This window comes from Varroa jacobsoni, unplaced genomic scaffold, assembly GCF_002532875.2.
Source record: "Varroa jacobsoni isolate VJ856 unplaced genomic scaffold, vjacob_1.0 scaffold_1066, whole genome shotgun sequence".
Classification (NCBI taxonomy): Eukaryota; Metazoa; Arthropoda; class Arachnida; order Mesostigmata; family Varroidae; genus Varroa; species Varroa jacobsoni.
Window position 1 is genome coordinate 354,275 of NW_019213968.1, and position 27,580 is coordinate 381,854.

Below are 27,580 nucleotides of genomic sequence, written 5' to 3' on the forward strand. Positions count from 1 at the left end.
GGCTATGATTTTTAAAGCAGTAGTCTATTTCTACGGATCCATTACGACCTGTGATTTTTTCATCTTATTTTTTTTAATTCTTAATAATAATAATAATTAATGTTAATAATTTAACATTCGAAAGACGCACCTCAAGTCCTTAAAATTAGAACTTGGCTTCTCGAAAATCCCTAGTGCTTGATTTTTGCTGCTCTGGTCAGTTTTCAAGTCATTTTGCATATGTTCTAATAGTTTTATGTATATATTTTTTTTTTATTATTCACACAAACCATTATGCGAATCAAAGAAAATAGCCCCGAGGAGTAGACGCCTTATTATTCTTAAAGTCGCTACAAAAATTAGGTTATTTCAGAAACATTTATTAGTTATACATAACAGGTAGATCTATAAGCATGGTCGTTTTCGAATTTTTCACGTGACTTGTGAATATAGGTTTTTATGTAAATAAAAGTGCCTTTCTACTTCGAATAGTTATGTATTTATGCAAAAAAAAAAACAATACTGACTTGGATATCCGTAAAATAACCTCTACACTGCATAGTTTACGCCATTTTCAATAACTCTGTAATTTATTTAAATAAAATTTTTGGAAAACGTTGAAAAATAATGCATTACGGCCTTAAGTGTAAGGATAATTCCCGCATCAAATATGCCGATTTCTACAAATATTGACTGCTTTTTAGTATTTATGATGTTGATGCATCGCAGCAGAACGCAAATAAATGCTTGAATTAAGACAGGCCCCGCGTCAAAGGACTCCGTGGAATGCAATAGAATAAGTTACCATCTGTTGTCCTTTCCTCTACATGTTGTCAGCGCCCTCTGGTCAGGCCGCTCAGAACCTGTTGCACTGCGAAACCTCGCGGCTTGCTTTACTTATCTAGGTTGGCCTACATCAGACGGTGCAGAATTATCGGTAAGCTAGTCGCGTGACGTACGCTTATGGTCTTCTTTCACTTAAACTAAGTTCATCAGGCACAATCCACTCTGTCGGCAGGCAGAGCCAACTGACAGCAAAAACGTGTCATCGAAGCATCTTCAGTGCGGGTCAACGTATATTTTCCCTGGTTAGTAACTATCAAATGTTTAAAAAAAAAAAAATCGAACTTAGGTAATTACAACGTATTCAACTCAGGATAAATGCGACGTCCTTTTACAGAGCAGGCATGCGTAACAGATGGTCGGCCTGCACGTCGCCGCCCAATTAGTCATCAGCTCCGCCCAGACCATTTAAAAAGACTAGTAGATATTACTTTAAAAAGCGGACTTTACGCTCGAAATCGAACTAGTCATTCCAACCAGTGAATTCTAACATAGCAATAATTGTCTTACGATTCTCTGCGAGTTTAGGAAGAATGTCCAACATTCAGTGATATAATGAATCGGCTTTAGGGCATACATGCACAGTTACGAACCGTATGGAATTTAATATAGCTGGCTGCACACATTAAATATTTGCATGGGTGCACGTAGATAACGGCGATCCTGTTAGCATAATAGAAATGATGTTTCTAGAAAATTTCCCTTGGTAAACCTTTTTACCGCGCAATACCGCTAATAGTTTAAAGATGCAACAGTGTAACTGGAAGGATAAAAGAGCTTCCCTCCGTTACATAGAACTTTCAATATATGAAAGGAAGTTACATCCTCCAAGCTGGCACCCAGTGACATAAAAGAAAAAATTACTTTTACAGTTAATTAAATCCTTCGAGATACAATATGATCTATGTGAATCTATAGAAATTTGTTACGAGAAATTCTTTGAAGAAAATGAGTATGATTTTTAAAAATTCATTAACATAAAGAGCCCACAGGCGTTTATAATTCTGCAAATGCAGACATTGAAGGATATTAAGATAAGAGTGCCAACTCTGGCATGCAATAGACGACTGGAGGCCTGTATCGTATTGTCAGAGCTAGATAATAAATTGAAGATTTTTAGTAACAAAACGGTAAAAATACTTAATATGAATATCCGAACGACGTTCCTGGTCGGCTAAAAACTCAGCATACGTTCCCGTCGTAACAGTTAACTCGTATTATGTGCCAGAAGAGAATAAAGCATTAAAATTCTGCTCACAGGCGGCCATATTTCTAAGTAACACAAATCAGGAGACCTTTAAGAGCGGAGAATTGTTATAAAAATTATTATTCAATAACTTTTATTTAAAAGAAGGTATAAAAATAAGTGAGCTATGAGTTGTGAATGGGGTAAAAGTTTCAAAGCGAAACAGACAGCTTATTTCCTACCATGTTAAGAAAGTATTGCTAAGTGAATCCACAAAAATTACAACCGCTTTATATGAGATGTGGACGAACACGATCAATCAATAACTACTAAGCTTTAAGCACGTTCAAAAAAAAACTGTGATTATATTCATCGGTTGGTAAGTAATACTTTTGGATTGTGGGTGACAAACCAAAAACTAACCCTCGCAAGTTACTTTTAAGACTATCGATTTTGACCTAAAGCGTTATTTTTGCATAGCTTGAAAAGGTGTGGTACGTACAAGGTTTGACCCAAGCAAGAAAATTGCAAGGTCACAGTTACACAGCACACAAAAACGGAACCCATCTGAATTATAAGAAGTTAGTGTGAAGAGCAGTTCTGTAACTATTAAGTCAAGTCGCGTTGGCGTAGTAGTAGTAAGATAGCTCTAATCGTTACTGACGTTAATTGCTGACCTAGTTCAAATCTGCATTTTCAACAACAGTCCTTTGCGCTCTGTAATTAAATTGCCTACAAGTAAACAGAGCGCGCACTAGGGAAAGCTTTGGATGGGTTGTATAAAAAAAACCTTAGCTAATATCAAATTGGCAAGATTTCAGAACGGATCAAACATTTTACTCGAAATAGGTCCGCCATTGTGCGGTTCTTTAAAGATGACTCCTAAGATTATTATCAAATAAGTGTTTTAATAATTGTTTTTGTTACTTTTCTCTTATCATATCTTTGGCACCGCTCTCCATTTGGTTATTTTCACGGACCTCTTATTAATTCTTTGTAAATCTCGTACGAAGACATTTCAGTAATTGAATTTTTCCGGTTACTTAGCTGCTGGAGATACAGAGCCTTCACGCCCGCATTTCCTGATATTATAATAAGCCTAAAATGTAGTACTTACTGTATTGGGGAACGAATGATTTTACATGTGGGAAAATCAGACTTCATAGCGGGACGCAGTAATTATTATATATATATATATTATACTTCATATATTTTATTTCGTGCCAAGTTATGTTTTATATATAACTTGGAACAAAATGGTGAAATTTCAGGCGTTGCAGGAGAATGAGAAATAAGAGTCTAGTGCTAATAAGACTAATAGCAGCGACGATTCCTCTCTGCGAGGCTTCATCACTATCAGGCTTTACTTATGTACTTCTAAAAATGTTTTCCGTTGGGAACGACATGGTAACGCATACCTATGGCTATTTCCCTTCAACCGAGTATGGAAGGAAATAAACAATTTAAAAACAAATGATTGCACTCATGAATTGTGGTTAGCTCTGTGAAACTTCACAGGCCTCTTTTTCGGCAAAGGGTTTTGCGCTTTCTTTCCTTAGCATGTATGAAGTGTGTGATAATCAACAATTAATATTAATTTCAATTTTCAGTAATTATCTTATTATGATAATAGTAATTAGTAAAAATCTACAACTGTAGTATGTTTATTTGCATGATTGTTATTATTTTAGGGTACTGTACAGTGTATTTCAGATTGCCATGTTAGTGTCTACAGATTTATCTTTAAAAAGACCAACTTAAGTTTGTCGTTGGCTGTGAGAAACAAGTGTCTCACGGCCGCTTATATAATTGTATACCTATATTTATTCATATATTTGATATTTCATGTCGTATACATAAAATCTATACTCAGCCACCCCAACCCGAAAAGACGCGTTCATACCTCTTGCGCCCCAAAATTTACTGTATAGACCTTTCCGTTGTTATACCTACGGATAAGCGTCGGAAAAAATTCCGCTGCCAACTAGTAGATGGCATACCTACTGGCTTCTGACGTCGCCACGAGTGCCTAAGTACGGGGCAACAGACCCACATACTTTTTTCATCCTAAACACCGTTATTATGCTGATACACGACGTGTTCGCCTTTCGCGAACCGGGACAGCTGCGCTCGTACACACGTTCTCTCGCATGGATTCCTCTGTCCTGAAAATGCAATCAGGCGCCAAATAGTTTTGTCTGCGCTCTAGTGATTATGATGACACCTAAATACGAAGATCTCAGCTGCCTGTGGAAGGACGGAACGTAATTTCTTCGCGCCGGAATAATAAAGCCTGCCTTACCTAAAACAGAAGTTGCCTGAATCAAGACGCTGTACGAAATCCGATCTGACGCTACAGTACAAAGGGAATAGATTCCGCTGTTTTCTTGATGTCACACAGAATTATAACGTAGTCGTAATCAGGCACCGATCCTTGAAGAATTTACGCTTTCGCTCGCTCACTTTTTGGTTTAACCCAGTTCGTACGATCCCAAGCCCAGTCACGTAACGACTGATGTCTCCGTAGTAGCCTGGTGTGAAATTTTTTTGTCTGCTGATCTTAGGGACATGCTGTAGGCTAGGTTCGAACCCGGTTGGTTTTGTGTTGGGAATCAGCCGTCGGAAAGAATGCCTACCGGGCGCAAAACTCGAAACGCGTTGATGCCCAGACACGACCTTACAATCTGGCCCTAATATTTGCGAGCAAATGCGTTACTTACTAAGCTATCACGGTGACTTTTCTCGACTCTGTCGAGCTGCCAGTAAATTTTAAGCGGATTGGCTTATTTTGTCAGTGGTTGGAAGAAGCGAGCCCGTCATAATTACTCGCTCTGCGCTTATATAGTTGTGGACGTGTACTTACGCTATAATATTTGATCTATTATTTGATATTATATATATAGAACTCGCTCTCCGGAGACTGACAGTACAAAGCCCATTAGCAAAAAGGGTGCTCAGTCAGCTGAAGCTGAACAAAAAGGATATGTTGCATAGAAAATATACATTTATAGAATCTGTACTTCAATTTCACTACATAGGTCATTCTCACGTTGCCTGTTTCCATGATGGCGTGAAGACCAAGTCCTGTTGTGACTACAGTTAAATTTGCGAACTCACGCCTGAAGGTCAAAAGATGCGGAAATCGCAACCGCTAATTAAAATATCTAACAGCATATCGCATACATGTTTTATTCTGTGAAAAACCTCTGCTATACACTGAGGAGCAATAAGCGACAAATATTGCGCGTATTGTTTTGCCTCCATGTAGAAAGGAAGATTCAGACAAAAAGTTGTTTATTAGTAATGTTGGATGAGGGAGAGGCTGACCGCTTCAGTCCAAGGTCCTATACTGCTCATTCATATACGAGGTATCAATTTAGGTTAGCTTCCGTATGTTTTGTTTGTACTTGAGTCTACTTCAGTGCTAAGCTGCCATTGCTCTTCTATTGTTTCTGCGCGGACTTGCTGAAGGTGGCAACAAAGTCTTGACCAAAAAAAAAAAAAAAACGCTGTTCGTACAGTCAAAGGATACTAAGCTCAAATTAAACTATACACATTCGAATTGTGGCATTAAAATTAAGAAGTGGGTGAACGAATTAGGATTATAGGTAAATATTTTTGAATTAGTAGAAGAACGACAACTAATGTTGAAATGCAAGAAGCCTCAAGGCCGTCGATCCAGAGGAGTACTCTGCTTGGCTCTATAGGTAAGCTCCGCAGCAAAAGTAAGCTCCATTTTTTTCAGAGGGGGCGCTTTCAATATGAAACAATGACAGCAGTCAGTTGCAGGTGTTGACTGTTGCAGTTTAAGTGGGGTCAGCCAGGGTGATTAAAATCAGACACCAGAGTGCCGATCTGACCAGGATTAACGTCGACTCCATACGCCTAGAAGCAGTCCAAGCCAAATAGGATTTCGTATGATGGCTTCGATCGAAGCCTGTTGCAAGGAGGGATTTGTCTTTTGGCAAGTCAAGTTCGTAATTAGATCTGGGCAAAGACCATGCCCACAGCCGACTGAGGAGGGCGACTAATAGTAGGATCTAGTATGCGAGACATGTATTGCACGGGACGTATACTTGTTACATACCCTAATGAGTTACGATGTTTATGTTGGGGGCGAGCAAAAGGGGTCAACTAGGCTCATTAGGCAAGTTGTAAATTCAGGCTGGACCAAGTTCGGCGTTACTCATGTGAAACATATCAGTTTTTTGAGATGCACATAGGGCACGACGCTTGTGTGCTATTCATAACATTCACCGACCCTATTAACACATATTATATACTATAATATTAAGTACCCAATGCTACACTTTATGTATGCTGACGCCGAATATTTTGTTGTCTAGTAAGGTTTTCTCTAAAAGATAACAACTGTATTTTACAATTTACTTTTTTCGACGATCTTTTTTTGTCAGAATAAGTTGTCGGAATCTCTTTGGTGTAGCATCAAGGACTTGCCGTCTAGAGGGGGCTTGGGATGAGCTTTAGGTAAAACAATCTGGGTTTTCTTGACCCAACCAGCTATAGGCCCAATTTTTATTGATAATTCCCGGTAAGCATTTTTTACCAATGCCGGTTTTGGAACCAGCCTGGCTGGATACATTTTGTCCTCTTCAGGACTATTATGCTAACACGCAAGTGATGAGCATCAGCCACATAGACCAGGCCATTCCTAGTAACTTCCTTTTCTGGTCAGTAGAAATATTGGCTCAGAGCATAGGTCAACCTCAGTAGAACCTGACTATTCAGTTTTCAGCAACACTGTTGGATGGTTAACATTGTTACGTAGACATTTTTCCTGTATGCTGGTCCATTCGAAAAGACAATTTACATAGATAATCGGCGTAAATTGATTTTGATTATGACGTTAAGTGTCAATTGATTGTATACCCATAATTTCATCCTATTTTCATGTATGTTTTTCTTATGTGAAAATTTAACGCTCATAGGCGCTTTAGAATCTATACGACAGCTCCACCTTTGGTACGTTTCGTTCGATTCCCAATGAGCAACACTCGTACTGTTGTTTAATTAGATGATTAAGCGAGATTCGTGTATGGTTTTCGTTTGGGCATCTCTTTTCCGAACAATTTTTGCCTGTGCAATCATCACTATTTGTCGCGGGTACTGTAGTTCTAATTGCAAGTAAGTTACGGTTCACAAAAGCTGAGTAGCTAGCCACCGTTATAAATATCCTCCAGTCTCAGAATTCCACTGTTAGGTACCTGGGTGTGCATGGCATATTTATTTATTAATGTTATTATTTTATGGCTTTCATTTGTTGTTCGACGGTTCAGCCCTTTGCATACTCTTATCCACAGGCGTAATGTTGGCAGAAAATATTCTACTAAACTCAAGTGCTATTTTTTTCAATATGTATTTTTCAATAGCACTATTTTCTTCTCGAAAAAAAAAAAAGTCATTCCTTTTTAAATATCATTCTCGCTACTATCTTTAGAGGAAGACTCTAGATCAGTTTTTGAGGAAGTAATGGAGCTTCTTGGTGGTACCATGGCTGGCTACCGTTAACTTCACCGGTAATAGTTGATTCTTGATATTTCCGTTTATAAGACTATTTTAGAAAATTATAGCATGGAGTGTCTGTTTAGAGCTAAGCCTCTGCTACCCTAACGCCAATGAAGCGTGACGTCATATTGATTTAATATAATGGTGTGTCTTGACAAAGCAACTAACGTTTTAGCCTACTAATACTGCAACAGATATTTGAATTAGGGGGCCGTCAGTAACAACGCATGCGATACCGACGCAGAAGAGGTAATATCTATTTAAAAATATAGGGTACTCTCGGTTAGTGGCGCTTCCAAGCCTGCCAAATAGGGGAAGGAAAGCCGTCCAATTTCGGTTCTGTGCGTGCCTATTAGGATATGAAGGGCTGGGGCCCATGAAGCCTGATAACCTTACCACTGCTATGGCCTGACCTAGTTTTTTCAGGTCTCTTTTATCTAACTCCTTTTTTTTTCACCACATTTCTAGTAGTGAGAATTTTTTCGCGGATATAGTCTTTATGTTTGATAATTGGTGATATGTGATCGAAGAATATGTGCCGTATGAAAGCTGTGTTTCAGAGACGACCACCCGATTGGGGTCAACTTAAAAATGGAAACAACTAAATATGAATACGACTCGAATACGTTAACTTTCTTCGTGGTAGTTATTGGCTGTATCCAATGTTTTGCTACCTTTTTTTTTTTTTTGTATTTATTTAGGTCTGTCTATAATATCGTAAGGCGTGTGTTTTCGTTAACTTGGTCCATCACTCATAGATTGTCGAAGTACTGCTTGCTCTCCAGGAAATCCCTAAAGGTATAGCCTAAATAAGACAAAAAAAGTCGAGCCAAGCCACATGATTTTATTCAACTTCAGCCGCTCACCAAAAAGCTTCTTTAGTCATGCAATTATATTAAAGGGTCGAGAGGTGAGCTATCCTGCTAACACCACATGCCTTCTAATCTTCGTTAAACGATTTAGGGTAAAAGAGAAGCTGAGATTGGCCCCTGGTAGGGAACCGAGTTGACAGTCATGTCACTCCTGAATAGCTTGGGGACTCTCAACTCTTCGAAGGCAATAATTTTGTTTGGTCACACACCCCAAACGCTAATTTCGATGAACACCACTAATTTTGCTGGGTGGCAACGTGCCGAAGCGCTAAAAAGTAGCCACAAATTAGGTGAAGTAAATAACTGCTACGAAGAAAGTCAACAAGGTCCATCTTATCGATGTTATTATTAGCATAAACCTTGAATATATAACGTCTGTAACAAAATGTATTCTTCCTTCGGCTAGCTGGATGTCCCTGTATATTTAACGATCGGTATTAGAGGTACTTGGTGCGATACCTTGTGTTACGGAATAGTACAAAATACAATACCCGTTACAAAAATTGCATGTCTGCTGCTCCGCTATATACAGTGAATAATCTATTTAAATCTGTATTTATTTATGAACATATGTTTTAAATAGTGGTTACGTCTTTTAACTGTAGTCACAAAATGCTTGGTGTTCATGCTGTCATAGAAACAGGCAACACGAAAATGACCCACATAGTGAAATTGATTTTTTCTGTCTTGTCTATTTTCTATGTAAGACAGCAATTTTAGTCCAGTTTACGATTCAGCGTTTCAAACTTGTTTCAGCGCTCTTTAGATAGATAGATAGATACAAGCTAGGAAAAACTCTGAGGAAAATTTTACCAGTATCTAGACACCCGATTCTATATATGCATATGTATGTTATTTTTAATTTACGACAGATGGGCTCTGAATTAGCACCAACAGCGCAAGTCGATCGTCTAAACACTGACAATTTAGGGCCATTTTATAGCAAGATAAAAAGATTCACTTGGTGTTTTCATCCTCCCGCTAAACTGTACAAACTGCAAGTATCAGAAACAAAACGATTGACTAAGCACATCGCCGCATATTTAAAACGAAAGATATTGTCCAAGACAGGGCTAAATATGAGATTAAGCTGAAGCATGATCGGCTGTGAATCCAGATTTTATAAATAATCTATGAAAACCGAGATAAAATGTTGTGCTGATGATCGGAGATCTGTCAGATTGTCGCATAGATGAAATGATTTACAAAAATGAGAGATCAAAATTGTAACAGAACGTGATGTTCCGCACCGGCCAAAGGGGGACTTGAACTATCATGACTAAAGGACAAGTATGAGACGGATGAAAATAAAAGAAATTGACTGAGGAAATGACTTAGAAATTAGTAGATTGGGATAGGAAGAAAGAAGTCTTGACTGATTTGACAGTAGACAAATAGACCGGAAACATTTGACGACAAAAGCTAAGACAAAGAAAATGTCTGTAAACGTAACTATGCCCTCACACATGATCACAACTACTAGGAGTATATGAACGTAAGTGAATCGATGCTTCCCATGCTTTCTCTTTACTCGTCAAAGGAAAAACGACTAGCTAAGCAGAAGCAAGCTGAAATTCTCGTGCTTTGAGTGTCACATATCGTTAATTAAATGATTTTCTCGTCTGTTAAATTTAGAAAGGAGATGACACCATGCACGAATGTAACAAAAACACAAAAACAAAGGAAGTTCTGCTTTATAAATAGTTTCAAAGAAATACTGCTTAACGATCTTTCTCCTATTGCCACCCATATGACCCATGTAGCCAGAGGTCGGCCAATGGGGTTTACTAATGATCCTATGTGAAGAAGCCAATGAGAACGACCCTATCATTCAGATATCGTTATTATAATTGGGTGGCGTGTTTGGTTCCTCTGGCCGCGATCACTTCCCAGACGTCCATTGCCGTAATACTGAGCGTATCACCAGACTGTTTCTAAATTTCCTTATTAGCTTACATATGCGAAGGTTATGACATTGCCGCCAAATGTCGGACATTAAAAGGATGCCTCGGCTTATAAAAAGAATAGAAATCAGTCATTTTGACCGGGCGTGATAGAAACAGATATACAAGAAAGATCAGCGAATTTAGTGTTAAAAAGGAGGGTTTTACCTAAATTATTTTTCAGGGAACAAATTATACAACTTCATCCCAGTTAATCTATCGAATAAAACTCAGACGATTTGTCATTAGAGCTCGGTGCATGCGCAAATGTGATATTTTCGGGTTACTGTAAAAAAGTTGAGCGTACTACGGTAAAAAAGAAGGCCATTATCCCGTTCATTTCACGTCGTAGGTGACGTGGTCTTGAACATAACATAGGCCTGCATGATTCTTGCACGCTGCTAATAAAGCTGCTTGAAGCACGTTAACTGTATGGCGCAAAACGTGGCGAGCAGGTTTACAGTACACCGGTGGCGGGCGGCAAAGGTCATGGCCTATTTCAAACTCACTAACATCCTTTCTAGTAGAAAAATCCTTATCTGCAAAGGCACTAGCTGCTTATTATTACTTATTATTGGACAACTGCATCTATATATATATGTAGTTACAATGGCAAGCCTACTGCGGATAATCATTATATCAGTCTGTACAAAATAGGACAGGAAATATTTCATTTTCATTTCCATGAGGTATGACGATAATGGGTACCGAAGCGCTTTGTTTTAAATCATGATCTGTTGTATAGAATCCAAAGCTGATCGACAGGAGGCAGGGTTTAAACCGTTCAGCAATGTGATGAATTTAGGAATATAGTAGATCAATTAAACTGGCCCGATTTGTTGACGTTTCACCTATTCTAAGCCTGCGCCACCTAGCTGGCTACCTCTTTTGTGTTATACGTCAGCTCATTCTAATATAGGTGAATGTGATCCGCGTTATGTTTCGGGATTTACGTCCCACCCTGCCGTTAAGCATTCCATGAAACGGCTGGCTCCCAGCACGAAACGAACGCTACCCAATAAGTTCGATTGTGACTTTTACATTTCGAATTAGCAATAACAACAAATACTTTTTTTTTTTTTTTTTCTATATATAAAAAATCGTAAAGTTTCATGGTAGATTTCTACCCTGTCAGTTACCTGTTTCTATCAAATTTCACGTCGTTTACTCGTTGACTGTTATTTTACTCGTGTCGTACCCAACCTATTAGTTTTATTATTTCGCTGCAATTATCCCGTCACAGTGATATTTTATTGATCATGCATTTATGTTACGTATATCCAGCTTATCCTGCGGGAACCAACATGTTAATAACAATCTATTATTCAAAAGACAGCTGAAATTGATGTCGAAACTGCCAATATATATATCCGAATAGATTTTACTCTGCTTACGTATATAAATCTATGCTCCGGCCACGAACGCAGCGCTACCCTAGGACTTTCCCATGAAAAGGTGCTCTAATCTCGATACCCCATTGAATGTATATCGTGCTTCTTGTTATTCATCTGTTCTCCAAGCTTGTGCTTTCCAATACTCTGTAGATCTTGGACAGCCTTCCAACATAAACCTCACAGAAATTGCCGACCATTACTATCGATGTAAGGAAGAAGCTACCCCCAGAAAGCATTTGAAGAATGTAAACTATATGCTAAAATAGTTCATATTTCATTAACTGGTTTGCCCCCTTGTGAGAGAAAGGAATTATTCTTGAAAAAATTTCAAATAAAAAAATATGATTTACATGTTGAGCATACGGCTCGTATCTTACCATCATGAATCATGTCGGGAAACATGATTATTATATCTTAAAAGTCAAAGTGAAAAAAAAAACAACATTCAATAGTTACCAGAACAGCATAATTTTTTGTATAAACATATTACATGTTTTCAACATTTGTAGAGCAAATCGCTAATAATAAAAATGCAATAAATTAGCCCTATAGTAAGAGCATTTTTTAGGGAAAAAAAACCTCATAGAAGCAAAGAATATAAGACGTATGTTAGCATATTAACTAAATTATGCCCTCTTCCAGAGAGGGGAGAACCGCTCCCGAGAATAGCATTTAAAAACTTAAATCATAAAAACCGTATGGCCCAATTTCATGAACTCCCAATTTCGACAAATATCATCATTTGATAGTAAATATGTAAAATGATATAAAATTTGCCCCTAGATATAGCAACGCGCCTATTAGTAGAGTAAACATTTTCAAAGAACACTCGAACGCAAGCGTTTCATTAATAGCTATAAAAATCGAACCGCAAAAAATAGTCAAGATCTCTATATTAACATGACGCCGCACTGAGTTGCGATAAAAGAAAAGCACCATCGGCTCGATATCGCCCGCGACTCACTCCACCGCAAGACGGAACTCGATTGCCTCTGAAAAATCAGCTCAATGCGACTTCTCCACAAGGCCGATTTGGGCCAGACCGACATACATATAAACGGCCGACCCAGTTTTAATATTATCGTAGAAAAATAACATCTTTGCCGATGGCATTGTGTGGTTCGCACGATGACGGGTTACGATGATTTCTTCCTCTGTGCTGTCAGATTCATTTATTGAGTGATTGAAACACGTGGAAATCCATAGGAACTTCACAAAAATCCTGTAGGGAGTTGAGATCCCTACAACATAGCTGCTGCGGATGCTTTTAAAAACAAACATAGCTATACCTTGCATGATATGAATAGAATAAGTCAAAAGTTAACAGACACTTTGAAAAATATTTCTAATAGCCGGAGCCCTCATTTTACCTTTATTCGGATACCGTAAGGTATGCAAATTATTTGAATAGGAACGGATAACGTGTGTAGAACTATATTATTGGTAGACTACATCGAAAAAAAGAAACATTTGGATGACCACAACAGTCATTGTTCTTGTTGTATACTCACTGTATGGCATTATTATGCTAGTATAAAAATAATATTAGGATACTCTTATTATAATATTATATCATTATATATATGAAATATTATAATAAGTTACACAGTTGAAACTGTTATTTGTTACTTCAACAAAAGTAAAATGAAGTCTGATTTTCTGTGATATTTTTAAACTGCCAATAAACTGAAAAGGTCCATCCGTCCCGACGATGATTCTCAACATCCTCCGTGTATATACAGATACGCCCATTAGACTGGCCAGCAACTTAACCATTCTAAATTTTCGATAGCATTCTATTTGACATATGCCCAAAGTAGCTCTAACCCGTATTGCCCCCGTTTGCTTATATAATATGTAGTGATTTTGCTGATATAGCTTGCTTTCGCGCTGACTTCGAAAACGTAGCTTTAGGACAGGGGAACTATAGAGCGCTGCTTCTCCAGCGCTCGATAACATGCAAAAAAGAACACTTCTTGAAATTTGCTTGAAAAGAAGTTAGTAACCTAAGTTCTGAAGTCCCGCCACTCCCAATTTATTTGCTAAATGCAACGCTGATGAACCATATTTAACGAGTTGGAATGGAAGTAATGCTGTTAGGTACTATGATAACTGAGTAGTCTTGAATATCAGGACATTATATCATCATATAACGGAAAATCATCAAATCCCACATGTCGACGAAGCAAACGATCGTGAAGAGAGCGCTTACAGCCAGGATCTACAAACTGCCACCGCTAGTGAACATTTGCTACACAAATTGTTGGTTCTTTTGTTAGTAGAAACATCGCTATGATTGATGCAAGAATAAACATTACTCGCGAATTAGCCAAAAATACGGATCTTCGATTTCTTCTGTTGGCATTTCATAGAAACAGCGTGCGCGGTTCTGTCGTCGAGTTTCTCTTTTCAAGTAACCAAACCATGATATGCAGCAGTCGACCATGCGCGTACCATGAGCATTCTACGAAACTGTGACCACAAATGTTCGAACCAAGCAAACGCTACGCCTTCTTACTAACTGTCCGTCTGCACTTTTTTTTTTTAATCAATTCCTATAATAGAAAATAAAACGCTGAAATAATTATCCAAATTAATTTTGGTGATCTGCTTCAACCTAGTAAAATCGTGGAATCAGCCGGTTTCTAGGAAAACGCATTCTGCCGTTGTTGTTATGATCTCGTTGACATTTTATTCTAATAAGAGACGATGCATTAATTTTGTTTTAAAATATCATTGTTACATGCATATTTGCTTTCCAGAGTCCCTCAGTCATTATACGTTGCCCCGGTGGATCTCTTTATTTTAGAATTGCACGTTAAAACAATTTACTTCGTAGAACTCTCGAAACATAACGGCGTCTACTTTGTAATTTCAGCCTACATCGGGAAGTCCAAACAACTTACCATCAGTCAACAAAGCCGGTCAATGGCGTTTACGTTAAGCTCATCTGCTCTCCTTGTGGGCCTCGCTTGCTTTGCTTTAGCCCAACGTGAGCCAACAGTTATTATGAAAGACGATAAAAACCTACGTAGACTCGAGCCACAAAATTCAGCCGTCTCGACGGGTAAGCAACGTACGGATCAGGGGCCAGAAAGACCAGAAATCTATGACTTCTTCCAGGTTCTATCAGTTTCATTCTATGTAAGACTTAGCATATCACACAGTAATAATACAGTTTCCCACGTAGCGAACATCAAGAAAAAGCTTTTGAGTGTTTTTGTTTTTTTTTTCTTAATTAACACACGTTGCTCATTCCGTTCCAGTTTGCTTATATTAAATTAGATATTTGCAGCTTAGGGTTGAAATGTGGGACGGAAATTGACTAGTTCTGTCATCTGTATCCAGTGGTAACAAAAGTTGAAAAAATAATTATATAGTGTAGAGCAAAGTTATTCCTTGTTCTACTGACGAGTCCGTCACTATCTATAGAAGCTGATCGCTACTCAAGAGGAAACTTTTAATATGGACAGTTGGCATAAATTGTAATAGCAGGCATATTAATATCAATATTGAAAATAGTGGGATTTATGGCTTTAGGTTTCAGACCGGTTATACGGCACTACTTTACGATACTTATATTAAAGTCAAGGTTTCGATGCTGACTCGTTTTCTAGCAGGTATTTTCCGGTGAACTGGACTTCTTTAACTTACTAAGTCGACTTCCCAAAATAACCTACTTCGCCTTTGCAAAAAAAACAACGTAACTTTAAAAAATCTATTGGTGCCTCTTGTAGCACTATATTTGACACCATTCTTATAACTAACTAACCACACTCGGTCCTTATCGCCGCAAACTTACGAACTTCTCCCAACAATAAGTTTCACACTCGAATTATTTTTCAAATCCCACCAAATAAGCTATAAGTAATAATAAAGAAAAATGACTGAGTAAACATTGTCTCCACGCGGTCAGAATTTCGTCGTTTTTTCTTGACTACTGATGGTTTTTGTCAACCCTTTTGGCTTTGACATTTTACTAGTAATTTCTGTATTGAAAATGGACTGTTCAAGTAGAGCCAGGATATGATAAACCATTGAAAGATTTTTTTTACGCCGGACACTTAATACAAAGACGATGAAGCCTTTGGTTAGCTTCGCTGACGAAGCAATGAGCAAAAGACTCCTTATGACTTAGCCCATTGCCATGTACATATGAGCATATCGACTATTACTCTGGCAATCATCACTTTTTTTTTGGCAGTAAATTGGCATCAATCCTTTGCTGAAAGCTTTTTAGGTGATAAGAAGGTTGATAGGTGCTAAGAGGAATCCTTCACCGTCAACACGCCACCGGTGTTGAATAGATGCTTCGCTTGAAAGTATTAACGCACCAACCAAGATCACCTCTTGAGGTGTTGTTTGAAGCAATCTTCAGCCTCTCGGTTATCGTGCAGCAACTGCCTAAATTTCTGGCACTCTGTTGAATTACGCTTAAAGTACAACTAACGATGAACAAATTTAGTAACCGAGGTTAAATTGTACAGATCTAGAACGACAAACGGCTTACAATAAATCGAGGATCAGAAAATGGCTATCGATATTTTTCTTGTTTATTTTAAATTGAATACATTATTATATTAGTTTCCTCAGACTATGTAAACTGCACATTATCATTATTCAATGGAACGTGATGATACCCTAAAGAAATTTTCTAATGAAAACAATATTTCTTTAGCATGGTATCTTTCAAGCTAGATATTTTCATTGTCCACATGTTATACTAAACATACTGCATTTGCGTACGAGAACAAAAGAGATATATCTTTCGTTGTCCTCGTCAGAAACATTTTCACAGTCTCGTTCATGTTGCCCCTTAACCACTGTCGCATACCTACGAATCCCAGTAGATATAATTGAACTATATGCTGAAAAACGGGTATTCTTCTGGGAACACATATCGCTACTACATTTACATCGTCTTTTGGTGCCTATACAAACGTTTATAGCGTAACCTTTAACACTGCCCCTGGCCGTAGTGTTCACCGTGTAGACAACAAGCAACGATTTGACGAAACGGAAATCTATGCGAAACGAAGAAGCTGCAAGTGGAAGAAACAATCAAAAGTAGATGTCTCTCTTGAGAGAGACAATGGAAAGCAAAATCGTTGAAAGCGCCATAATGCAAACCCCGCTAATCCTTCACTCATCCTCAACCGTTACCTGAACTTTGACAGGGATCACTGAAAGATACGATAAGATTTTTTGGTTTAGTGATTTAACCCGAAGCATTCACTTCGTCTTCTGCTAATTACTGTGGTAGAACGAAGAAGCGGCGCTTCCTTGACCTTCATTGAACTGATGTCTGTATATCTATCCTTCACATACACTAAACTTCAAAACTCCAATTCCCAAATAAGATATACTAATTCACATTACTTGGCTGCGATATTAGCAGCAGTTGCAGATGGCAGTCATAACGGTATTAACATATATGCGTCACTCGCGCGCGGCCCTAAGCCAGACGTAGTTGTAGGCCGGCCCACTGTTTAGATTAGGCTGGAGACAACGCAAGCACAGCCTCCAACGGGCATCGATAACAGTTCGCACGACCTGAAATGTCTGGGATGAGATTCGGGATTTTTTTCACGAAACGCACCGTCTGTAAGCCGCTTTTCTTAGTGGCCATCCTGCATACTTTCTGACGAGCACAGGATACAACGCTCTTATGAGGACGATCGTGAACATAGTGGTCCATCATAAACTGTTACACATGGCGGTTACAATCAATGAAGAAAATGGCGCGCCCCAGATAAATCGCCTAGTTCTGTAGCACTCCGGAGCGTCAACAGAAAGACCTTCTTTGAAGCGGCTATCAAAAAGCTACAACGTGACGTTAACCAAACTCGGCGCATTCGGATCAGCGTGGAAGAATCTTGCGCTTTTGTACAAACTCCCACAGTACAGGGCGATGTGATCATTTCTGTCAATTATAGTTAACCACAAGCGGCTGCTGATTAGAAATCTGGCGGGAAGCACTTTTACAGAGACTCTTTCCACGGCTACTGTTGAGACTGGGAATTTCCAGAGACGGCTGCTAATGAGCACGAAAGGGCATCTTGTCTGCGCTGGTGCAGTTTACTAACCACACGATTGTCAACAAAACGCTCTCGGCGGAAAAAGCTGTGTACAGAATAAACTACCCACTTGGCAGCAATGTTGGCTTCTGTCCCGTAATGCCTGCGACGCTCACAGGTCGTCTGAATGCACGATAAGGAGCTGTCAGCTCTGCGACCTTTCATGGAATGTTAGGAGGAGCGGCCATCCTGCCGTAACTATGGCGGGCCGAACCATTCTGCAAACGACACGTGCTGCCCAAAGCACAGAAATAAGATGTCAGAGGAAGCCAGCAAATGGCTACAGATACCTACTTCTGCCTGACCGTTAACGCTAGGTACGAACTGGCCGTCACAGTCAATGCCGAACAGGCAATGGACTTCGTTGAGAGGACACAGCGAAAATGGAACCACAGCTCCTCCACTGACAAAGCAAAGCGGAGTTCAAAGGGCTAAATTTAGACAATGATTAACGTCCTTCACTTCAACAGTACCCGTAGCATGTTAGATTTTCTAACATCACAGGCAGTGCTGCATCGAAGTCGACTCACTGGGTTCGTTCTAGGCACGGCCTTTGATGAAGGGCTCAAGCCTCTGTTGGCTGATCAGTTAATTCGGGGACGACTTAACCAATATTCTAATGGTAAGTTAGCCAAACACCGGCTTGCGGTACAACAGCTAGTTAGCATGGAATCTAACGGCGGTATCTATGGCCGATGTGGAGATGCTCTAGTGGTCATCTTTAAAGACCTCAGGTAGCAGCAGTAGCAGTAGCAGTAGCTGTAGCAGTAGCTTCCTATAGCAGTGTTGTATGACCAGGAACGACAAGCGAATGGGAATTGTAACAACGAATCAAAGAAAAACTATGTACAACAAAAACCGTACCACGCGAACAACTAGTGACTTTATATTATCCCAGCCTTATCTACTGTGTTCCTTGCTTAGCAATTAATTCCATTAAAAATAGTAAAAATTTAAAATATACTCTACGTATACATGATTATAAATATTAATATAAAAAAAAAAACAATGTACAAAGCATAATAGTACTCGAATGCCCCTCACAACGGTGTGCTGTTCAGTTAAGGCATTAATGTTTCGAGTCGGATGGGCAACGCTGTACAATAGCGAATAATCAACGAGGCTGTAATGATCATCGGCTCACCAATGTCTGACGCTCTATTTCTTCCACTTTTAGACACAGACGAAGCAGCGGTCAACACCTTACGGAACCTTCTTGTCGAGGAGGATCGTCTCCTAAGGTATCTTGATCCACCTGAGGGTGGTGACTACACACCATTTATACAAAAGTAAGTTTGTGAAACTCTCAGGTATGTATGTATATATAGTATCGTACTGATATTTTATTAATACGAGAGTATCTGATAAGGTGGATTAAGAGAAATGGCAACAGAGAACAAAGTGGAGAGTGTAAGAATCTGAGATTGTGGGGCTTTATAAATAAATTAAGCGATAACATGAAATAAAATGCTATCACGCGAACTGTTGCTATGGAAAACCAGGAACATAACCAAAATGAAGCTCCAAAATAGTACTTCAGAAAAGGGACGTCAAGTTACAGTAACGCATTTTATATATAGAAATCACTGAGTCACCCTTTGAGGCGCAGCTTTTCAAAATTCAGTCTAAATCGATAATGATAGCAATGGATAATGATTAGATCGCCAGATAACAACTACTCAAAGTGATATTAGTGAAAAACGATAATTAAATAAATAAAGTAAGTTAACTAGTAAAGGATACTAAATTCAGGTAGCAAATGCTATTGAACTGAGTAGACTTGCAACAAGAAGAGGCCTAGTCCTCAGGCCCCAGGCTACTGGCACCGAGCACTACTGCGTATCTACGCGATGATTACCCTTGTTTGTTTTGAGAACATTGAGATGTCGGGTTCGATCGACAGTAAGTACAATTGAGAAACGGTTAACTATATATGAAGTTATCTAACGCTGAACATCGATTGTCTACGACAGCGATATCCTGCATCCGAACATGCGGGAATTGAAGTGAGTTTTTCTTATCCGAGAAACTTAATAAGGTAGCGTCATAGCACCGATTAATGTGCTGTGAGCATATTTTATTCAGAAAGAACGTGCAATGATATGTGTCCTGATCGGTTCGATAGTATGCGCATGTGCGTGCACACTGAGGATAAAAGGAGGTGAGAGACAGGTACCGTAACGCTACAAAGACACACAGAGAGCCGAGCAATTGAACAGAAGCTGGGATAGACAACCAGGATATACAGTACAAAAAGTACGCTATTAAGTAGTACTTTTTAAAGGTAAAGAGCAGCGAATAAAGCAGTTGAATAGTGCAGCCCTTAATAAATAAATGACTGAGATACTTTCCGCCCACTCTGTGTATATACTTTTGAGACTGCTTCTACTAAATAATGACAATAAGCAATGGTAAGTACAAGGTTATAGTCCTTTTAGAAATGCAGACTTACAGGTTCAACTCTGAAAATGGATAGGATTATCGACCGTGTCTCTCTAAATTTTACCAAATCAGTATTAGCTCTCTCATGGCAAGATAGTGCTCTTCGAATCGCTGGTTCTCTGTGTTTTTCCTGCTGAGTATAGTTAGTACCCAGATAACAAGGGTTTTACACTCGATTACAATGTCGATAGGGTACTGCATTTGTTTTCGTTTTTTTGTGCCAGTCATCAACAATTAAATTTATTACTTGTCATGTTGTGAAAACCAAGAGAGCAAACAGCGTTCTGACAATGAGCAAGAACTGGACCAATCAATAGCGTAAGTACGATTTCAACAAAACCCCTACGTTCCGACATTGAGAACAGTACATTCAAAAATTTTCACTAAAAATTTTATATGCTAAGTTTCATGAAAAAGCATTCGAGAATAACGCATTAAACGTATCGGCTACTCTGCGACGACCTAAAGCTGTTGCTTACGTTCAGTACAAACAGCTGTGTTAATTTTTAGAACATATAGCAAATGATACCTTTCAAGAAATGATAAATAACTGCCCAAATGAACGGATTTGATGAAATTTAGGCGGTTACCTGAAATTGCAAACGTAATCTCCCCCACCGACAGGCGACAGGAACGTCTATGGGATGGGGGGATGGGGGGGGGTCAACGTCTCGTAAAACTCAGAGCTCCCGTCGTTGCGTCGAACCAAATCGAAATAGGACATTCGAATTTGTGAGTCAAGCACCGCCGCAAAGGGCTAACTTGCGTTTGGACATTACTGCCTGTCTGTCTTAGATTATAGGTTGATAACCTGAAAAAGAGTGAAGATTTAAAGAGCACTAACCAGCAACTTTTAAAATTATTCTCATATTTGAAACGTGGATTTCTCCATAATTTGAGTGGATTGAGTTTTCTGTTCTTCCTAGAAATCGTAGTTTTTGGTTATAAACTCTTATCAACAATAGTTAAAAAAAGACTCGTGTTATTTAAGAGTGTTAGAGAAATACACAAAAATAACGCAATCGAACTAAACATTAGGTTCAAGTATTATTTTCAGCTTGCATATACATATATATATATGAAATATATCGTTGCAGAACGACACTGACATCGGGTATCCGTTTGAAGTCCAGCCGGCCTAAGGAACGAAGTGTGTGTATCGATAGTGTGCCAATGAAGACCTAAGTATGCTTATGGCTTAAGGTTTCACAGCGGACTTTTATTGTGACGCATTACGGCCCCTCCATATTCTAAATGTTGGATTAAAATGCGACGATAGTAAAAATCTACGACAGCGTAATATTATATCGGCCTTTAATGTTTAGATCAGGTTTTTCGTCGAATCTCATCGTTAGGCCAACCAGATTAAAACCCTAGACAAATTCTCTCGACACGCCATTACCCGTCTACGCAGATTCAGGCAATATTAGTGCAAGGGCTTGTTTGAAGTCGTCTAATACAGTGGGTACTGTAGCAGTATTTCATGCCTTGTGAAATAGATGTCGTATAACTAATCGTCTGAAACCCATCCGAAGTCTTAGCAATAGATGCAATAGAAATGCATTGAAAGTCGAATTTCCCCTTTCAGGTCAGATCAAACATGTCGAGTAGGTCGGACATTTTTAGTTCAAGCTTGATTCTTTACATATGAGCACGGCTTAGTAGATTATCAACATTGTATGTGTATTCCATTAATGCTCATAGTCTTACTACCACAAAAAAATAGTAAATCTGGTCTGTTAATTTCAAAGCTATTAGACTTAATAGAAAAAAAAACAAAAAAAAAATGCATCGATTCAAAATTAAAGTTAATTTATCGTGTAGTGACAAAAACTAACTGTCCTACACATTCTATTACGTAGTCGATAATAGCGGAGTTTACAAGATCAAGCTGAGTAAAAGTCACAGTAATTAACGTTCAGACGATTTGTCTAATTCGGAGATGTGGGAAATGGCTTTTTCTCTCACTGCCATATGAACTTAACTGACCCACTGGCAGAATGCCATAGGATAAAATACACTACACCCGCGAAGAAACATGTATTATTATTTTTATTATTACTATCCATATGGTGCAACTCGCATGGGCACGCGCGGCACGTCATGCGCCCCATATATTATTTCGATATGTGGCTATATGGCACACTCGTATGTAAGCACATTTGAATTAAGGTGTGCTATAGATGTGACGATAAGCCATTGATGGATACTTTCGATTAAGTCTTTCATATTATTACAGCAACGACGCCAATGAACAATACCAGTGAGAACTTAATAAGATGACACAAAGCTGCAGACCAGTCAGAATAGGCGATTAGCCGTCAGCAAACAGCTTATGAGCAAAAAATAACGAATAGCAAATAGGGGCAGAATATAAATTGTATTGCCTCTCGTATCAGTAACGTATTTGGAAACTACAATACTTTACAGATACGAGTAAAAATGGATCTTTTGATAAATGGGCGATTACGTTCCGCGTATATAATCCACACCACTCGTACGTTGGAGGCCCAGTGAAGCATCCTATACTATGTACATCCTTCGATCCATCCAGACTTATCATAACCTTACGAAAATAACTGAAAATGTGCACATATTAGATACCTCCCAAATGTAAAATGTACATTTGAATCTTCTGTTGAAACGCGATGGTAGCAGGAAGCGTTCGGGCACGGGTTTTCAAATATCTGGTTGTGCTATAGGTGGGAATCCTCGTAGGTAGACTAAGAGATGGTCGATAACCATTAAAATAGCAAATATGCGTTAGCGACTTATTTTCTGCAACGTTTAATGGTGGGTTGAGGCAAGCAGCACTCATCGTGCCTACAACCTGTTTATCGCCAATGCTGTAATATCATGGACCGTTCCCCATTTAGCCAAAAAATACTGCTCCGAGTTAGAATAACTGGCTTAACGTACCTATTCGAAAATCCGGCTTGTTCGAATTTGGATGGTTTATAAGCGGTTTCGTGCTACCACAAAAAGGCCCAACAGGTCAACGATAAATGGATCACAAGTGGTTCACACAGTAGGAAAAGAATACTTCGACACCTTAATTTTCAGTGCAGTTCGCATAAAAGCTTCTATTAACTCGTACCTCGTGATACAGTTATTATCGAGTGTCTATTTTCTGAAAAATGCTATAATCTACTATACAATACAATGATAACTAAGCGTTACGCCAATGAAGGCAGCATATCGCATGAGCAGAAAAAATTTTTGCTCTCATCTTTCTTTTACAACACTATCGTCACCACGCTTCTGATTTTCAGCCATAGTCAACGTGTTAGGCTAGCACTCATGCAAGTCTCAGGGCAACATTTCGTTTTTGTATTAGAACCTAAGCTTCCTCCGAAAAATGCGATCTCCTATAGCGAAATTTACCTTAATAAAAGTACAATGAGTGAAATACAATATCTATAAATATTCTATAGTCTCGGGTGATAACGTATGTACGTGTAGAATCCCAGAATGAAAACTTTCCAGACCTGTACCTTATGTGGCGGCAACGAATCGTCAACTTGGCGATTCGAAATAGGCCAGATAGAGAAGGGTATAACAATAGGTTGCAGTTAGTCAACTAGCTAGTCAAGGGGTAGTTTAACACGGTCTCTAATCGATGTTGATTTCAGACGTCGATCTGTCTTTAGGCGAAGCTGTTTGAATCAAGGTGTCAGCTGTGATGCCCGTCCAAACCACTGCTGCAAGGCGCTGACATGCCGCTGTAACCCATGGGGCACCAACTGTCGTTGTCAACATGTTGGCTTTCTACAACGACTTGGCTAAATGGTGGTGCCACTGCATTATTCCGAAGGGACGGGCGGATCTGTTGCCGCGAGGCGGATATTACGAATTTCTGCTACTGCTGCTTCCAAAAAAACCCCGAGAATCCACTGACGCCCAATAATGGCGCGTTTAAGTGAAATCGTTAATGGTCTGTCAATACACGACCCGCAAAAACGCTTCATAATGCTAACCGCACGCAGCACCTGGACATCGCAGCTATAGAAAGTCTTACCGCCGAAAGAAGATCAAAGATATCATCAAGTATAAAGGCAGTTGAGAATCGACTGCAACGGGACGGACCTGCAAGCGAGCGTAGTCGGTGCACGGAGTGATTTTTTTAGCGATGTGTGGTTCGGAACAGGTAAATTAGAAGCTAAAAAGAAATCACCGTCAAAAATGTTACCAACAAATGCAAGTTGTATCAAGAAGTGTACCCATACCAATAATAACTATTGCCACACAACCATTACTACAATTGTGAGTAGTATTCTTGGAGCTCCTACAGCAGAGGATCAATATATAATACTAGTAGCTATGTCGACAGATCATAGCTAACCTTAACAAGTTACATTGGCCCATTGTGTAGCTCTATATCAGCCCCTTACCAATCTACATATATAATTAATTTGCATGATGTACTACAGCAGCCATAGAACGAGGTAGGTCTGTCGCCTGCAATTATAGCGCCAGCCTGCTGCACCGTTGCTACTGAAATGACGACGAAGGTTTTTTCTCGTTCACTTGGAGAAGAAATAGAAGCCATACACAAAATCACTCCATTTAAGGCTGAAACTTAAATTGGCTAATGAATTGGGGAGGCTAGGCAATCAAGTCATACATTATAAACGAAAACATTAAAAACGTATTGTCTAAACGCGTTCCGCTTCACTAATCACGATGCACTGTCGCCCACCCCTCTCCTGAAGGTATGAATCTTTGTATACCTGAATCTACTTTACCAAGGTATACATAGGTATTTATTTCAAGTATATACTTTACGCTTAAAGGTATATGCCCGACTCTACTTTCTCTATCCAATATAACATGTTTTTAGATCCGTTCCACGCATGTGCTACACGCTATGGATGTGCGTGAACAAGATTTATAATATAACTAAAGGAGTCATAACAAAGGCAGAGCTCCACATGACGGAGTTGTAGAAGAGTCATAACCAATCAAGGAGGAACCACCCTTTCCAAAACTTTTGTCCCCGACCGTTCCCCAAATAAAGGAAACGAAACGTCAGCAGCAACAGCAGTGGCAATTAAAGGACCACCAAACTAGGACAGCGAAAAACAACAAATGCCCGAAGGATCTGAACAATCGCGTAGGGCTGCCGGGGGCCGCCCTCGACGGTATCAACGTCGGCGAATAACAAATGGAGCAGCATCAATTATAGCGGGAACAACCGTTTGAATACTAACCAAAGCCAGAGGTAAACACTGCCATTTAAAACAGTGGGCAATATGAACCGATGTTGAGTGCTAGGTGATGCAGTTAAGGGTTACCGCAGCGGTAAAATCCATGTTACACTTCACAGTTTTATTCCGTGCTGCGAGGTGCAGCATCACTAATATCTTGACCCGTGTTCAGGTAATAACTTCCGATACGATCGTAGTGTTCAGCCTAAGCATATGACATCCAGATGCCACCATTGTTCTAGCGGCAACGGACAACTGTTAGTGATCATGAGCCGGAACGAAGTACCGCTACGACAACGATGACAGCTTATTGAGAATCATTGTTGATGACATGTCGCAGACATCGTGTACTACAAAAGATTACGTTAGGTAAGCAGTTTGACGTTTCATCGTAACTGCCGATGGAGAAATACAGAAAGAAAATATACCAACAGATGGCTAATGGCGATAGAGGCGAAGAAGACGAACGACTCAGAAGAACTAACCAAACGCAGGAACATGGCTTCCTGTTGACCAATATATATTAATGCATACATGCTATGATGAAATACTCCTAATTGTAATACTACAGCGAAAAAAAAGGTCATCGTGAAGGTCCGTCCGAATCGAAGGCACTTCGTTGCAAAGGAATTTATTATTATTATTATATGACGACGTTCGGCATCGTTATAATTACCTCTATTTAATACAATTAATTGCTAACTTACTATTGGGTGTATTAAAAACAATTGAAAATTGACTTTCCATAGTAGTTTGTCAGCGTCCGCCGTTTATTAGCATTATCGTGATCATAACTTGTATTGCTATTATAAAGAACGGGACAAGGAGCAAAGAAAGAAGCTTTGAGATCCACCCATTTTGAGGTAAACTATCTTTGTTTATTGCCGGTGGTAACACGCACGAAGGAGGAGGAAGAGTCTCCTATCCGTCAAGTATTACGTTTTCTTTTCCAACGGAATAAATGACCATATTTAAGAGATAACATATGAAAATTATTCGAGTCGCTATGTGGGCGAAATATAAAAGGCTGCAAGCGACAGTAATAGTGAGTACTACTAGAGCAAACACTTCATTGTTTTAATACAAGTTAGTTATAATATACGAATATGTAAATAAAGACTCATATGCTTCAGTTAATTTCGCTGCCTAAACCGTGTTGTTTGCTTAATTTCATAAAGCCAACATTCCAAATAGTTGGTCTTAATTGTCGTTATACATGTTTATTTCTTGTGAGAAATAAGCCATTCTTTTAGCCAAACTATGCCCTCTAAAATAAATGCATTAAAAAAAAAATCTCAAAATGGAGTACTTCACGGTCGAGTGTAAAATCTAATCAAGCTGCTATGCGTCTGGATTATACATCTGTTATTTTTTAGTTATGTGGGCACACGAGCGAAGAAAATAAGTTGCTATATTTTTTTTTGTGCAGATTTGCATTAAACAGTGACATTTGGCATTCGTTCTATTTTTAGCGGAGTGGAAAAATGGATTTGTTACGGTGGTATCGGACCCGTACGAAAGGTAGGTCGATATATGTATTCGAAATTTACCTATTACTTCGAAAATTAATTATTGCAGCAATAGGAAACCCAAATTGCCTGTTCTTCAACGCCAGTTAACTGTACCGCTTTTTCCTAGCAGAATCAATAGACGTTAAGGGCATCTGATTCCTATGAGCCTTGAAAAATTTATAGATATGGGAAAATAGGACAGATAAAAACTCGAGTTAATCCTCTCCAATTCCATGTCCAATTATGATAACAGAGTAATTTATTCAAACATCACTTTGCGAACATTTCTGGATAGCATCGCTCGTATCGTGCGGAAAGACACCTGTTTAGCCCGTACTCTACGAAATAATAAACACGGACAAATGTTGTTATCGATTAAACTACTGATTGGAAATCAGCGGAATAGATAGAGCTGAAAATATTAAGACAGCAACATAGTGGGGTAAGTAGTCTTAGGTTTGGACTCATAGCAAAAGAAATAAGCCAACAATCCCATAGTCTAATTGACGGTTGGTTACACCAGGTGCAATGTCAACAAACACGTTCGTGCCAACTCTAGGCAAACAAATAGGCCCGCCGTTATAAAATTGCCCCACAATT

At 39.1% G+C, this 27,580-nt stretch overlaps 1 protein-coding gene across 1 annotated transcript; it reads left to right on the top strand.

The window, feature by feature from the left end:
- Nucleotides 1-845: 845 nt before the first annotated feature.
- LOC147752704 (xibalbin-1-like) lies at nt 846-26,620 on the top strand. The gene is made up of 4 exons (XM_086970833.1): nt 846-1,067; nt 14,622-14,810; nt 18,998-19,109; nt 23,895-26,620. Exons 2-4 carry the CDS (start codon nt 14,672-14,674, stop codon nt 24,046-24,048), a joined length of 405 nt encoding a protein of 134 aa, XP_086826959.1. The 5' UTR covers nt 846-1,067; nt 14,622-14,671; the 3' UTR covers nt 24,049-26,620.
- Nucleotides 26,621-27,580: the final 960 nt, after the last annotated feature.